Source organism: Lepisma saccharinum, chromosome 4 (genome assembly GCF_977018435.1).
Source record: "Lepisma saccharinum chromosome 4, izLepSacc3.1, whole genome shotgun sequence".
Lineage (NCBI taxonomy): Eukaryota > Metazoa > Arthropoda > Insecta > Zygentoma > Lepismatidae > Lepisma > Lepisma saccharinum.
In genome coordinates this window covers 51,830,643-51,847,992 of record NC_139232.1, presented here as the reverse complement: position 1 = coordinate 51,847,992, position 17,350 = coordinate 51,830,643, and the positions used below count along the sequence as shown (strand labels likewise).

At 35.2% G+C, this 17,350-nt stretch overlaps 1 protein-coding gene and 1 non-coding gene across 2 annotated transcripts in view; both read right to left on the bottom strand.

Annotated features, from left to right (window-relative positions):
- Positions 1-6,780, bottom strand: part of LOC145986458 (uncharacterized) — a 45,904-nt gene extending 39,124 nt beyond the window's left edge. Inside the window, exons 1-2 of the mRNA XM_083120490.1 lie at positions 6,500-6,780; positions 1,425-1,620 (exon numbers count right to left, since the gene is read on the bottom strand). Coding sequence (XP_082976616.1) covers positions 1,425-1,620; positions 6,500-6,638 — 335 coding nt within the window. The 5' untranslated portion in view covers positions 6,639-6,780. The remainder of the gene's footprint in view (positions 1-1,424; positions 1,621-6,499) is intronic.
- A 3,405-nt stretch (positions 6,781-10,185) lies between these two features.
- On the bottom strand, positions 10,186-10,489 carry LOC145987365 (small nucleolar RNA U85). The gene has a single exon (XR_014441662.1). It is a non-coding gene; the product is annotated as a small nucleolar RNA U85 (small nucleolar RNA).
- Positions 10,490-17,350: the final 6,861 nt, after the last annotated feature.

Genomic DNA, 17,350 nt, shown 5'->3' with positions numbered 1-17,350 from the left:
TTATGTTTACTTGGTTCATTTCAATAAGGGTTGAATTTTACTTGGTGTACTGTATTATATTACGACAGGTATGGGAGGGGTAAGTGCAGGTCACCTATTTTCCTGCCTGATTTAGCACCGCATGCCACTGCTTTGCACACTTTCCCACAGTTATCTGGACTTAATTTTCTGGATGCATATCATACTTGTGAAATTTTTGATTTATTTCCATATTAATTTCAGCAACTCAATGTCACCAGTAAGAAACACTTGTTATAAACAAAGGAATGTTTTTCTTATCACCAAAATGTCCTTCATTTGCCCTTTTTTGTGCTCATCTCTAGTGACTGAAGTTGTAGTAATGTTGATAAAACTTATTTAAGAAGTACGATACCCATTACTGCTAAATGAAATTTCTAACTCATCCACAATATTTACTAGTTATGTTTTAGTGCACACTGTAAACAGCAACTGACACTATGAATAGATTCCCTCAGGATATAGGCCAGGTTAGTTACAGATATGCTTCGAACCTTTCAAAAGCTAATACCACTCTCATCTTCAAGGATTGAAGTGCACAGATGTGATCATCTCTGAAGATGAGAGTGACATTAGCTCTCTAAAGCTTGGTTGGTTTACAGCCAGAAATGACCTGGCTGATATACTGAGAATCTCTCCATTATTTGCTACCAGAAAAGTTTCAACAATTAAATGACTCTATGTTTATATATTGGTAGTCTACATAATGAAAACAGAAGAGGATGGCTCTTAACATTATTACTCGGGATGGGACTGATTAATTGGTACTCTATTGGTATCGGCCAATATAGGCATATCGGTTTATCGGTAAAATAATCGGTAATTTTACCGATCTGATATATTGATAAAGATCTGATAATTTAGTGCAAAATTCTGCCATTTTGTTGTCATTTTTATGGATAATCGCCATGCCCTACTTTCTAAAAAAGTAAATGCCTAAATATGCAACTTCTTTTGCACTGCAGTCGCCTTGAAACACACATTTATTAAGGAGGGCAATGAACCTTTCAGGTTCTTCAAGGACCATTTCTAATTTTATATCGGTATCGGCCAAAATTTCATAAAGGCCCATCCATAATCATTACTGTACTAAATGTTATCATCTGGAATAACTGGTATTTTAAACAGATCAAATTACAAGTGACATGCAGTCCACTTTTCTGTTTCTCTGCATTAGCAGCAATAACGAGGATGAGTGACAAAGTAGATGAAGGAGGCAAATACAATGAAATATCAATGCATTACCCAGGATTCAAACCCATAGCATGTTACGGTAAGTACTCTGCCATGGAGGCAGTTTCAAATTTCAGGTCTGGCCACAGTAAATAATTCAATGTTCTTGGTAATGGGACATTCCAATGCAAATTGAAAATACTGTAAACTAATTTTAATCCTGCTAGCCATACCTTGTAACAAGAACCCATACTATTTTGTTGACAGATGATGTAAGTCCAAAGCATGCGACATTTGACAAATCAAAATTTGTGTTGATCTGTATAGCTTTCAGGCTTAACTTTTCATCCATATCCTGTTCACATGTGATGTAATTCAGGGTGCCATTTCGGGCACATGCTAAAATACCAGCTTGATACAACCCCAATCCTGCAAGAAAGGAAAAAATACATCAAAGAGAAAATTCTTCTGCTTATTTTCATTAGTAACATGATTAAGTCTGGTTTCCATAACCGAAAAAAAAAAACACTACATATACTGACAAAGACAGTCTATACTTGAGAGGGGGAAAAAACAAACAACATGATGTTTCAACCCTATATGAGGGTCTTCCTCAGACTTGAAATGAAACTAAAAATGAAATAGAGTTCAAACAGGAAGATATATGTAGTGCCTTTCTCTCTCATTATTTTGCAAGTGAACATACTGATTAATTTAACACATTGAATCCCAGGATATTTAAATTAGCTATAACTCAGAAACCCGGGCATTTTATGTGATTTTCAGCAATATGAAACAATTAATTTTTTGGTCTTACTATACATGTGTTATACATCAAAATAAAGGCAATTTCTTTGATTACACGATAAAAAAGAAACAATTAGAATCTGTGTATTCTTGCATGTGCTAGAGATGATCCACATAGTCCTTGTTCTTGATATAATGAAAAAATCCGTACTTCTAATACTAAACAGTGGTGGCGATTGGTTTCCAAAACTAGGGGGGGGGCAAGGTGCAAAAACTAGGGGGAGCAAGAGCAATTTACTTTTCTCTGGTACATAAGGTATAGCATAGAACGGGGACAAATTGGCAAAAAGCCCCCCTAATTGCCACCATTAACCCTTAGTATGAAACATATCCTTTTTTCGGGGGGCGGGGGATGAAACGCTATTTTTTTTTAAAAAAAAGTATTTTCAGGGGATTTCCCCCCTTTCCCCCTCCATATATACGCCGAATGTGCATAAATTATATATCGTCTGAATCTGTGATTCATTCTGCGTACAACGGTATATCGTTCATATCTCCAGGGCAAATAGTCTCCGAGCTAAAGTAATTTCAAGGTATCGCTGCATTTTGAAGCTTGAATCAGTGGCATGCCGACCATTCCTTTTGGGGGTACAACTCAAGTTACATTGGTCATATGATGATAATGCAAATATTTTTGTGTTCTTTACATTTCAGCGATCATTTCCATGTGCATGTCGACACTGTCATGTACTTTTTTCTTGAGGGGAGGGTGGGGGAACCAAATTTTTTTTTTTCCAAAATTTTGGAATTTTGAGTTAGCCCCCTCCCCCCACCACATATATGCCAAATTTGCATAAATTTCATATAGTCTGAATCTCTGGTTCATTCCGCATACAATGGTATATCACTCATCTCTCTAGGGCAATTAGTCTCCGATCTACACTCATTTAATTGAAACTGCATTTTGCTCAAAATCGGCTCGGGACCAAGAGGCTTACATGTGAAAAAGGCCTTGGGACTCAAAAGGTTAATAATATTTTTTAGGGATGTGACGAAGCTAAAAATTTACCGATGCCGATGTACTCGCCGATAATTTTTGGAACCGATACCGATTCCGATATTTAACCGATTCCGATACATAAGATTATTAAACAGAAATGGGATGTTATTTTCAGCATGACAAAAATAAATTTGCTATGTACATTTCTATTGCATATCATATGTATATACATATATATTCTCAAGAGATGCGAATGTACATTTGCATCTACAAAATGTTATGTAAACCTTTAAGAAGAACATTGATTCTTAAGAGATTAAACATTAGTACACAAGCAGTTCTTTGAAATGCAAAATGAATTCCTGTTCTGCCAGATTCAACTTCAGAAACACGAGTTTTGGAAGCACTTCAGGAAGTAACCTACTTCTTCTCTTATCTCAAATCTGTTCAGCAACGCTGAACACTCAATCACTGAATAATGAAGCAGCAGGTATGCCCAAGTATTTTCTCAGGACTTGCTTCAGGTTTGAATATTCATTTTTGAATTTCCAATACAACAGCAGATCCTGGTTCAGCAATGTACAGTGTTATTTACGATTTATAGTTAGGTTGATCCTCTGAATGAGTTTGTAATAATTGTATTACAAAAACTCTACAATAATGACGACTCATAACCAAATTTTCAATAAATCTTACAAAACTTGAATATAAAACTTATTAGAAGGTAAAAACTCCAGTATAATCTGTACCGGTTTAAATATCGGATTTTTGCCGATTCCGATACCGATGCCGATGTGTCAATTTCGGCCGATTTTCATACATCTGTAATCGGCATCGGCACATCCCTAATATTTTTTGAATGATGCCTTTAAATGAAGAATTGATATTGAATTTATTTCACAGTTAACCTTTCCACTGTAATACCATGCTGTGCTAACTACTTTTTACATTTTAACAGTTTAATTTGTGCCATTTTTCCCTTTCAATTTTAAGGATTTTAGAGTGTTTCAACAAACAAAAACTGCAAAAAAGTTGTACATATTATTATTTATCACCAAAGAAATTACACACATAATACACATACGTAACTATATAAATGTGTATATATTTTTGTAAGAACATTTTTTGTATATGAAATCACTGTATTATTATAAATGTATGTACAAGAAACTGTATCATAAAAGAGAGCACTGCTAAAATTTGTTGGGAAACAAATTAACATTTATCTATACACATAACAATACACACATAATGCTAGTAGTTTTTCAAAGTGTGGTATTTTTCAAAGCACGGTACTACACAAAGTGCGACATTACATTTTTGGCACATATAACGAGACTCTTTTCTCTTCTTGGGTTTTATAGTCAAATTACCACACACATGACATTTTCTGGTAGGTTCTTTCTTCTTTTCTGTAGCTGGAACTAATGTCAAAAAATATCTTCCAGTATGGCGAAGTGGGGAATCATCAGAAAGCCTGCCGTGACCCTGTTTTTCCTTTTCATGATGGAATACTTCTAACATTTCCATTTGTAATAAATTCAGCAATTTCAGCATCGGTAAGAGCACTCGTACTTGCACAACTAGAAGCCATTGCAAACAATAATAATGCGCAAAGTATACAAAATAACGACCCTTCTCACTATAGATGGCAGTAGTTATCAACAACAAGTTTCACAAACTCACATGGCAATTCCACAACTCAAAAAACATAGGGTAATCTTTAGGATGAGTATACTCGCCTGTAACAGAGCTTAGAGGTTTCAGTATACATGAACATATTTGATTTGTACCTCCCAAGATGGCAGTAGCTATCAGTGATCAACAAATTTGAACCTGCATTGTACTGAGTCCAATCTAAAAATAGCGAACTAGTTGGGCGAGTATACTCGTCTGTAGCATATGAGTGTTTTATTCCTTGGACGAGTATACTCGCCGGTAGCAGTGAAAGGGTTAAAATATAGTTGTTATATGATGACTCATGTTAGATTTTTTTTAACAGACTTGATTTTTGTATTCATTAGTTTCTATTTGCACAAACTGATGTGAATGAGTGAATTAATTTTTGTTTTAAGTTCACTTTATACACAGATAGATTAGTTAGGACTGGAACTACAGTTTAAAAGTGGGATCTGAACCACTGTGCAATGTGCCTCCACCATGATTTTTTTCTTCATATTTTTAAAAAACTTAGAATTATTGGCATAAATATATTTTATCCCACATTTCTCATCATCCTGTGTCTCAACCTGATGAGCAACTGCAACTGCCTTGGGAGGTTGAACACCTAAGCCCCATCAAGATACATGTGAAATGTAAGAACTTGTGCCATTGACACTGCTACGAATTATACTTATGACAACTGGCTTATTTTGACTGTAGTTGACAGGTAGAGATGTAGTGGATGCATTGCTGGCACATCAGCTACATATATTCAATAGTAGGTCAAGAAAGTTTGGTATTTTACTTTGCAAATGGCTAAAAGGAAACCCTTGATACATCTCAGAAATCTGTACAAGAGAAATACTGTTCACATGTTCAGTATTACTATTGTTTAGGGATGTGACGAAGCTGAAAATTTACCGATGCCGATGTACTCACCGATAATTTTTGGAACCGATACCGATGCCGATATTTAACCGATTCCGATACATAAGATTATTAAACAGAAATGGGATGTTATTTTCTGCATGACAAAAATAAATTTGCTATGTACGTACATTTCTATTGCATATCATATGCATATACATATACATTCTCAAGAGATGCGAATGTACATTTGCATCTACCAAAGGTTATGTGAACCTAGAGATTTAACATTAGTACACAAGCAGTTCTTTGAAATGCAAAATGAATTCCTGTTCTGTCAGATTCAACTTCAGAAATACGAGATTTGGAAGCACTTCAGGAAGTAACCCACTTCTTCTCTTATTGCAAATCTGTTCAGCAACACTGAACACTCAATCACTGAATACTGATGCAGCAGGCATGCTCAAGTATTTTCTCAGCACTTGCTTCAGGTTTGAATACTCATTTTTGAATTTCCAATACAACAGCAGATCCTGGTTCAGCAATGTACTGCTTTATTTCCGATTTATAGTTAGGTTGATCCTCTGAATGAGAGTTTGCAATAATTTTATTACAAAAACTCTACAATAATGACGAATCATAACCAAATTTTGAATAAATCTTACAAAACTAGAATATAAAACTTATTAGAAGGTAAAACTCTAGTATAATCTGTACCGGTTTAAATATCGGATTTTTGCCGATTCCGATATGTCAATTTCGGCCGATTTTCATACATCGGTAATCGGCTTCGGCACATCCCTACTATTGTTGTTGTTATTATTATTACAATAAAATATGAGCACTGTAATAAATTGGATTTGTCCCATATTGTGGCTGGCTGGTCTAAAGTGTCAGGCTTTGGGCTCAGGCAACAGGATGCATTCTGGTTTGAGTCTCCTGGGAGGAAGCGTAACAACTTTTCTCCTAAGATTTCAGCCAGTGCATGGGATCATCATGAGGAAACTGGGAAACTTTTCAAAATACACTCACCAGTCACTACAAGCTTCCCAACATTGTGAGATGCCTTGCAAAGAACAGCCCCATCTTCGTTCAAAGCAACTGCAATGACGAAGCTTCCTTTTGATATGGTTAGGTAGAATGAACCTGGTCTATTTTGAGGGCCATCCATGCAAATGATCTTTGAAACTTGAATTCTATCACACTCTGGCCAAGGGTCACTCACATGTGTGTGAGACCACCCAGTTTCTTCATTTTCATCTTTTTCGATTCTAAATAGCTTTATCCTTCCACAGATAGACCCAACACACAGAAAACCTATATAAAAAAAGAAGGTAAAGTGAGAGTTTTCAAGCATGTTGTGCAAATTGATATGGGGGATTTAAATATAAAATAATTATTAATTTTATGAAATTAATCCAAGGCAATGTGAAGTAGTTCAGACACACAAAACATCAAGAAATTATGGATCAAGCAATATGTAATTTTTACAGATACCAACATAAAAATTAAAATTTTCCACAAAGAATATGAATGATTTATTTTCCTTCATTGGTACAGATAACAAGGTGAATACAATAGGGGTGGAAAGTAGTCAAAGGGTGAAAATTAATGACCAATTGCATTACAGATATTGATAATTTACCATGTTAAAAATGAAACTCCAATTTATTTTTTAAAATAATATCCTCCAGCCAGGGTTGTGCAATTACGCGTAAAAAGTGTTTTCTACAAAACATACAAATTACATGTAAAAAATGTGTAACATATGTATGAAACATAAATTACATAAAAAAACTAGAATCAAACATAAAAATTAAAAGAAAACACTGTTTTTGCGATGGTTATTGTTATGTATGGCAGTTGGCAGTGGTACAAAACAAAAAAATGCTTAAAAAACTTTCCTTTGGAATTTGTATGTGCTCTTACATTGGAATTTTACATAATTAGCCTGTGCAAGTGTACCATATGCATGAAAAAGGAATTTGAAGCTGTTACTAAAACTTTGAAATCCTATCCAAATAAAATCTCGTTAATCGTTGTGTACTGTTATAAATACAAATACTAGTGCAAGATGTACATATGCAACAGGTTTCTCAATTTTTTAAAATATTTGAAAGAACAATTCTATTTTTAAAAATCTATTAATGAGGGGTGAGGATGTGAGGTGTCTGTGTAAACAATCTTCAGCAAATAATGATTTTTGTTCTGAAATATATACGAAAATTAAATTTTAAAATATCATGAAATTAAAGTAGTTTTTATATTACTAATTTACAAAAGAAAATAAGTTTTTTACATCTGCATAAAAAACTGGTTTTCAATTCGAAGTAAATTATGCATAATTTACGTAAAAATGTAACAAGTAAATTACCTTGCGAACCAATATCCCCATAATCACTCATGGCACATCTTTTTATTGAACAGAAAATTAATATTTCATGAATATAAGACAAGGTTTTCATTATTGTTATGATATTTTCAGCATTTACACATAAAGCCAATGCTCATACCTTACCTATTTTATCACAATAGTTATTACTTGTTTAGGCAAAATAATAAAGTCAACTGAAAAAATCTGGTATGAGTATCAGCATCAGTGTGGATATTGGTTCAAAGTGGTGTCGGTTTAGCCCTATATGCAAATGTTCGGTAGTGACTCATTTTACGATACTTTTCTATGACAATAATGCTTATCACGACAACAAAGATGAATGTTGATTTGATGAACAGACAAACTCAAAGTAACACCCATATCCAGGTTATGACTTTTGTGCATAACTTTCTACAATGATTATCTTTTTATAACTAGCATTACATTTCATTGTGTTCACAAGACTTGAGAAAGATGCACTTGAATGTCAAAACCTTTAGTCAATAAAAAAGTCAGAATAGTCTTTTGTTAATATTATGTATAAGCTGATACCACTTTGATTGATTGAGTTGGTGTTTTAAGTCTACTTTATGCACAGTAAGGATAATCGGGACTGCCTACAGTTTAAAGTGGGATACAAACCACTATGTGCTTCCATCGGTCGCATTGATTACAAGGTGAAGGCGCTACCGATACCACTTTTAACCAATCTACCAGTTTTGTTTTAAAATCATTTAATTTCTCCCCACAATGTTGTTGAAAGCATGCTCTTACATAATGTACAGGATATTTTGACTCCACAAAAGTGTTGTGTGGCATTTTTGCAGACCCCGACACATCTGGACTTCAGAAAAGTATCAGCTAGTATTAGTGATTGAATTCCAAACGGTATCACCAGTATCTTTCAATTAAAAATCTAAACTGAGCAGTCAGATACAAGACACATGCACGGAAGTCATAAGCTTTAAACTCAAAGGTAAATTATGCTGTTTTGGCCTTCATTAATAAAGGAAACTTGCCTGATGATTCATTTATTGATCTCCAACATAACGTGGTTATCCTTTTCAGCTCTGATGAGAAAGTAACAGCAATGTGTGGTTCTGGTGGTTCCATATTGTTAACTTGCATCATTTTCCATACAACAATGTCACCTGTTCGTTGTCCCATGCAGAAGAATGCCCAGGTTTCATCAAAAGCTTGCATTAGTTTACTCCATGTAATGGCTATGGAGAGATTGAGAAAATGAAATTAACATTATTGCATTTCAAAAATATGACAGAATAATACTGGTGGAATTACATTTAGTGCACCCTGAATTCTTCAAACAATAATATGATCTCCTGTTAGCAAAAGAAAAACTGCAAACTATAAGCTAGCACCTAGAGCAACATTTAATAGTTTTTCGTTATCTAGGTTGGGGGAAGTGGAACATTATCAAAAGACCCCATTTGCACACAATTTACCCATGGAACTGCAATAGAAGATTCTGCATATTCCAAGTAAAACTTCCAAAGTTTGTTAACTTCTGCACGAATAGTGACCAAGCAAACATGACAAACGTAGACCCTGCCATCATGGGGAGGCCTGGATTGTAATAAATTTTCTGCATGCAGAGTACACAGCAATGCTGTGTTTCATCATCTTGCAGTGTGCACTAAGTGACAGTTCTGTGAGGCACTGACGTGCAAATTCAGGCATAAAGTCTGATGAGCATGAGCAAGGGGTCCGCTTCCAAAGGGTCTAATCATGCAGTTCAACTGGGAGTTTTTTTAACTATTCTACCTACAGTACCAACTACCATTTTTTTCCAGTAAGGTGAAGGCCTGGCTGGCTTGAATGCTGGTGCCCTTCTTTAATGGAGGATGCAAAACTAGAGCCACAGAACAAGTAGTCTAGGAGTTAGGAGAGTCCTCTAGTCCTTCAGATGTGCTTTATTAGTATACCTTAATCAATTGGAGGATTTTCACTGAGATTTAGTTTTCTTCAAATTCCTTGAGATTTCCAGGTTTTCCAGGTGTGTGAGAACCGCTGTTCTTTTATCAGTCAATTGGAAGTTATTTGAAGTCCGCTTTACAGTCACAAAGGCAAATTTGGACTAAACCTACAGATCAAAGTGGAATCCAAATCCAGTAGATTCCATCAAGAACTGAACCTGGGATCCCAAAGTGCCAGCATTAGCCAATATGCTTCTGGTTGAGCCATATTCTGTTGGTCAAAATGAAAATTCAGGTTTTCATTAATATACCAGACTACATCTACAATAGTGGTGTGTGCACATTTTAACATGTATGTGTATAATATAAGCAAATACTACAATACCATTATATTACAAAAAACAAACTCAGGCCATCAGATTACTAAAGAAGAATCACCCTGCCAGAGAACATCCACACCGGGCCACAGTGCCTTCTGAAAAAAGCCCCCCAAAACATCCCCTTGTACTGCTTCTCCATTCTCCCAAATGCTAATGCTCCAAGCACTCGGAACCTTTCTTGGAGACTCAAAATGCTCTCCCTCTGCCTTTACAGTTTGAGCTTAGGAGGACAGCCCAAACCAAGATTCCAGAGGGGCGAAGGTCACTGTGGTGAGTTTATATATAGCATGGAGTTCAATCCGACTTTGTCATATGTAACGCCTCATCATTTGGCCTTGAGTAAAAAAGATTTTAACTCTTAACCTTGTTAACAAACTTACAAATAGAGCTATAACAGTATTGTAGTACTAGCAAATATAATTTTATATTTATGAACGAATACTTTTTCAGAAACTGCGTATCTTGTGGGGTCTACAAAATGCCAAATAACACTTCATAGAGTCTAAATATCTAGGCATTAGGCATTGGTGAAATTTCCTTCATTTTGTGCCCACATTGTGTGACAAAAGTGGATTTCTTGATGAAAATGACACATATCCCGATTACCACACATGAACCATTGAATATTTTAAAGCAAAACTCTTAGCAGAATGATATTGTATAGTTGCAATGGAATACTTATGTATTAACTTTTATAATCATTATGAGTAACTTTAAATTTTCACAATGTTCAAGTACCAGTAGTGATTTAAAGTGTTCTAGGGTAAGCCAAATATTACTAACTATACAAAACCTGTGAAATTCCATTGAAATCTTAACCTGACAAACTTCCACATTTTTATCTTTATATTTACTTTTGACATTACTATTGCCACATGTCATAAACATATTAAAAAACTAAATAAAATCGCAACATGTATCTTGTTTTGTATTCTGAGCTTTTGGACCGACCTTGGTCCTTCTTCAGGGATAGAAGGAAACAAAGAGTTGTGGAAGGGCTAAGGCATGGTTGTGACCAATTACTTTGGATCACGTAAAATAACGCACACGTAGGACAAAAGGGTGATTACGAGGAACAGGAATAGTGCATAGGAAGAGTGTTGGATTACAGTGAGCGTGTTTTACATAGTGTCGGAATAGAAGCTGTAGCTAGGTGGGTAAGAGCTTGAATGCTATTGGTTAACATTGCATGGTGTGATTATGCAAAGACCAATCACAGCCTTAGAGTTACAATGGGGTGAGTGATGCAAAAAGAACGAGAACAGTGCAGTTGGTAACAGAAAAGGCGTAACATCAACTTTCTCCGTGCGGAAAGATTTTCCTCTGTTAGCAGTAGTGCCTTCGGATGTCGTCTTGTGAGTTCCCCGCGATTGATAAAACTTTATCCAGGCATCGCGAAAATACTTTTATAATCCCACATCACATTCTCCGGCATAAGAACAGCATAAGAAGAAAAGTTGATACCACTGTTTATAGTGTAAAATGTAGTGAATATTGGAATTTAAGGTTTATTTTCAAATACAAGGTAAAAATTAGATATTAGTAGTTTATTTCCATTTGTGTTAATCTTTTTACAGTACACAAATTAGATAAGTTAAGACTTGAGAGTGACTGGTCGGTCTGGTGTCTTAAACCCAGAGATTGCAAGCCAAATCAGGTTACTACAATCAAAGCAAGAGTAAAATTAGAAAGCAGGTAAACAACCACAAAATTAAAAATGGTTGAAATTGGTGCCGAAACCCGGGAAAGTTAGTTTTAATCTCACTAAATTTAAATTCTAAATTATCCAAAATTTACTTCTAAATTTTCTAAATTCATCGGGGAAGATCCTTAAATTTCCTAGTGAGTTGGATAAACTGTGTAGTGTTTGAGAGGAGGCAAATAGTTTTGATTGTTTATATCTGTGTTGACCTTGTTGTGCTCGATCACAGCTGGAGGAAAAGTGACATTGTACATCGACTAGCTAGGAGAGCGATATGTTTTTTGTCCTGCGTGTTGTGGTGCTGTGTTTCAATTAACAAGAAATGGCAAGAAGAAAGTCTGTTGCCCCTAAAATAAGGGACGACGCCCCTGAAATTAACTGGGACATTACTTTAGAGTGTTGTGGCAAGATGCTGAGCGAAGATGGAAGCATAGAATGTAGCGAGTGTAAATTTTGGAAGCACAATCATGTGAAAGTATGACTGATGTTGAGTTCGAGTCTTTTGTGAATGAGAAGGAAAAAGTGTTTAGATGTGCAAAGTGCAGTGGCGCGGAGAAAAATGAATCCGTAGGGGAGGATGTAGTGTCGGAAGATCAGAAAAGGGATGATATGACTAATGCAAATGTGATGGAAATGCTCCGACGGTTGTTAGTGAACTCCGAGAAAATGGATGCGAAATTTGAAAAACAAAACAAGAAGTTAGAATGTATGGTGAAACAAAGTGAAGAAGATAAGAGTGAAATGATCGAGCATTTTTTAGTGTTAGAAAGTAAAATAGTTAGTGTGGAATGTGTTAGGGAAGAGTTGCGGTTGCATCGTGAATGGTGTAACAAGGTGCATGAAGAGATGAAGAAAGAAATGGGAATTGCAGTGGCAAAGTCAGAAGGAAAATTAACGCTACAAGTGGAAGAATTGAGTAATGTTAAGAATAAGTGTAAAATAAATCGAGGTGACCTTGAATTGAAATGTGATAGTCTGCGAAGTGAAAATTAATTTTTGAAAGTGCAAGAGACAGAGAAAGAGGTTCAGGTTGTTTCAAGAAGAGTACTTTTGTTAGAAAGGAATAGCAAAGAAAGTGTTGAAGTGTTTGAAAAGAAATTTGAAGAAAGTAAGAGAGAAACACATAACAGAATCAATGCTCTTAAGGAAGAAGTGAAGCATTTTAAAGGGTTAGTTTTTGAGAGAAATGAAGAAATGATGGGTGAAAGTGTAGAGAAAGCTTTGAAATTTGCCGGTGAAAGTAGGGGTCGTAGAGATAGACGTAGTGTAGAAAAGTCTAGAGGAAGTGTTGGTAAACTACCAGTACGAAGGGTGATTAAGAAAGAAAGAGTGAGTGATAGTGACGGAGAAAGCTAGTCGTCTCGTAGTGATGAAAATGATGAAGAAAGTTTGAAGAAAGGTGCTAGGAGTAAGATACATATTTCCACGAGTGCCAGCTCAGAGGACTCCGATTCCTATAATAAGACGTATCGAAGGAAGGAAAAGAGAAAGTAAAGGAAAGACCTATCAAGTATAGTGATATAACAAAGTTGAAAAAGTTTTCAGGTGAAATGGATGACTTGCTACCGTCTGAATTCTTGCAAGATCTCGAAGAAAGTATAACTTTAATGGGAGTGTAGGAATATCAGTATTTACATGTACTTCCTTTTGTGTTAACTAAGACAGCAAAGTTATGGTTCTTAGAAACTAAGTCTAAGTACAGTGATTATGAGCACTTCAAAAAGAAGTTCTTAAGGAAGTTTGAATCTGAAGATGTGAAATCTACAAAATTGACAGAGATATAACGCAAAAATTTATACCTGGACGCGGAAAAGCAATGGAAGAATTCTACTGGGATAATGTGAGACAGTTGAAATTGCTACAATCTTCACTTTCAGAAGACAAGTGTGTTACTTTGATCGCTAATCAGTTACCTTTTAAACTAAGAGAAATGTTGCTGGCAGCAAAATGCAAAACTTTGAATTCGGCCGCAGACATTATAAGAAGGCATGAAATTTTGTGGGCTGGACAGAAAAACTCAGGACAAAGAATGACAGAAGAAAGAAGAGGGGAAGTGAGAGGAGCCAGGCAGAATGAAGGGAGATATGCTGCGAGGAATGTAGTCAAAAGAAACACTAGAAATTTTTATGGGCAAAATAGAATAACTCCACTGGGAAATAATGGAAGTGTAACTACTAATGTTGGAACAGCGCCATTTCCTTACCAAGGGCGATATCCACAGCAAGCTCGTTTCTCGCCGACACCTCGAAGAAATGAATACTTTGAGAGAAGACAGGAAGATCAAACTAGAAATAGTTTAGCAAATAGGGAAGGAAATGAAATTACTAGAAGTGTACCGATTAATGGTCAAGGTTGTAATAACTCTACCGCAAACCGTACTCGTTCAAAAAACTAGTAATGGGAGAGTCACGTGAACTTTCTCGAATAGTGGCTGATAAAATAAGAACCGAAAATAGAACTGATCATTTAGGACCAACCTAAAGAAATAAAAATTCCTCATTTGACTTTTTTGAAATTTTTATTTTTGCCCAGGGAGGGGCAGATTGTGACCGATTACTTTGGGTCACGTAAAATAATGCACACATAGGACGAAAGGGTGATTACGAGGAACAGGAATAGTGCGTAGGAAGAGTGTTGGATTACAGTGAGCGTGTTTTACATAGTGTCGGAATAGAAGCTGTAGCTAGGTGGGTAAGAGCTTGAATGCTATTGGTTAACATTGCATGGTGTGATTATGCAAAGACCAATCACAGCCTTAGAGTTGCAATGGGGTGAGTGATGCAAAAAGAAAGAGAACAGTTCAGTTGGTAACAGAAAAGGCGTAACATCAACTTTCTCGGTGCGGAAAGATTTTCCTCGGTTAGCAGTAGTGCCTTCGGATGTCGCGTTGCGAGTTCCCCAGCGATTGATAAAAAATTTATCCGGGCATCGCGAAAATACTTTTATAATCCCACATCACATTCTCTGGCATAAGAACAGCATAAGAAGAAAAGTTGATAACCACTGTTTATAGTGTAAAATGTAGTGAATGTTGGAATTTAAGGTTTATTTTCAAATACAAGGTAAAAATTAGATATTAGTAGTTTATTTCCTTTTGTGTTAATCTTTTTACAGTACACAAATTAGCTAACTTAAGACTTGCGAGTGACTGGTCGGTCTGGTGCCTTCAACCCAGAGCTCGCAAGCCGAATCAGTTTACTACAATCAAAGCAAGAGTAAAATTAGAAAGCAAGTAAACAACCACAAAATTAAAAATGGTTGAAGGTTAAAATAGTTAAAAAGGATTAAAAAGAACAGGACATTAGGGTTTTAGACTTTTTAACTTTAGCCCTTCACGACTCTTTGCTTCCATTTCCCAATAAGAACTGAGGTTGGTTGGAAAATTCAGAAGAAAAACAAGGTATGTAACTTTTCTCATTTTTAATATACAATTATATTAAGAAGGGTCCTGCTAATTTGAAAGTAATACATTTATTTACCAGTAACAATGTTGCAAATATACTGGTTCAAAATTTGAATAAAAGAAAACCAGGCCCGTAGCAAGAATTTTATTTTGGAGGAGGCTCATCCCTAATCAGCAGCCACCATCTAAAAGCAAAAAAGTACAGAATATAAGCCCTGAAGATGAATTTCTCAGTACATTACAACTTATACAAGATGTTTAATCCTGCTAATCCTGTTAAGTAAAAGTAATTACCATTATACATTATTTAAATTAGATATTTGTAGGATTTTGGGGAGGGGGCTTTACCCCCCTTATTACGTGGCTGCAGAAAACAATTCTATTTTGTAACGTTTCTCATGCTTTATAAAGGAAAATTTATTAATAAAACTAAACATTGTTATATAATGTACCACTTTGCTACATAGGGTATAAAAAATGCAATTGAATTAGGTTCTCTAGACACATTAGCTTGTGTGAATGGACTACTTTCCAAACTGTAACAGTTCATGACTTAACATACAAATTACCTGTGGTTTTTATAGGCTGTGTCCTTTCTTCTAATGTTTCAAACAAGCGGCCTGATTGCGTAGTATTGCGATTTGGCCAAGACTTCTCCAAATGTTTCCTCCACAGACATGACAGGTTTACTATCTCCAGCCATTTCTTCATCCTTGATATATGGAAAACTACTGCTCCATAGTTCGTTACAGTTGCCAACATGCACCTGGAGACAGAATACAGTTAAAAGATTCATTTCCAAAGCTCTTGCAACTTCTCATAGCTAACAGGTATAAATACTGTAAAACACTTAAAACTGAATTGTAACAATCTAACTACGAAGTGCAACAACTTCTAATGGCCTAACAATCAATTTTTCAATTATAGTGATCAGAATATCAAAAAAAACTATCGTTCAATCAGGGTCACACAATTTCAATGAAAATGTTCTGTAACCTTTCGAACCAAAGACTGGGCCATGCATCGTGTCCCATTGGTTCGCTGCTTGCACATGCATGGTGAATGGTTTGCTTTCGATTGAAGGGGCTCATGTCGCTTGCCACTTCAGTGTGAATTAAATGTGTTGCATGTTACTTGTATCCTGCCGTTTGATGCTTGTGGGTGATGTGAAATCTTCCTAAGAGTCCAAGCTCCAACATACAGTAAGTAGGAACAGTTCTTTTATGCTTTTGCATGAAAGAATATCTCCCCTCCAGCCTAATTTTTGGGTACATACATTTGTTGAAAAACTAAATATGCTGACCAAGGCAGTAATTTATTTTATTAAAAACATAAACTAAACGTTACGTTTAGTTTATGTTTTTAATAAAATAAATTACTGCCTTGGTCAGCATATTTAGTTTTTCATAATCATGGAAACAAGGCTTAATGGTGTTATACATTTGTTGTGGGAAAAAAAATTCTTGATACAATTGTTTGTAAGAAGAGATTTAAATTACAATTTCTTATGCCTACAATATTACATATAAATACATGGGGTAAACTGTAATTTAATGAAAATTATTTGTAATTCTAGATGATCATCTGAGAAAGAACAACCTGCTTCATTTGCATACTTCAAACATGTTACATCTAGATTAACGTAACTTAGTTACTATTTAAAGTAATAGCCACAGAGTTAATTTTCAAAATGAGTATCTGTAACATAGTTTGTTACTTCTTCACTAAATTATAATTAAATCTGATATATTTTTAAACATAAAAATATAGAAGCAACAAAATACAAAGGAAACTGTACTTCAAAATTATTATTATTAAAATTATCTTTTGAAATTTTTTAGCAAACCATAATTTAGTTGACTGCTGTCGAAGGAAGATTCTGTGGAATGTTCACGATTGTGGTACATATATACTCTTCTACCTTCAGTATTATATGCAATGTCAATTTTGGGAATAAAATAATGACAGTTTTTTTTAACATATTTTTAACAAATAACCCATGGTTTCAGGCAGACATTTGGTTCAAGAAATTGCAAAAATTTGCCAGAAGAAAGTTTCTTTCAATGTGAAAATGTGAAGAAAAGTAACTG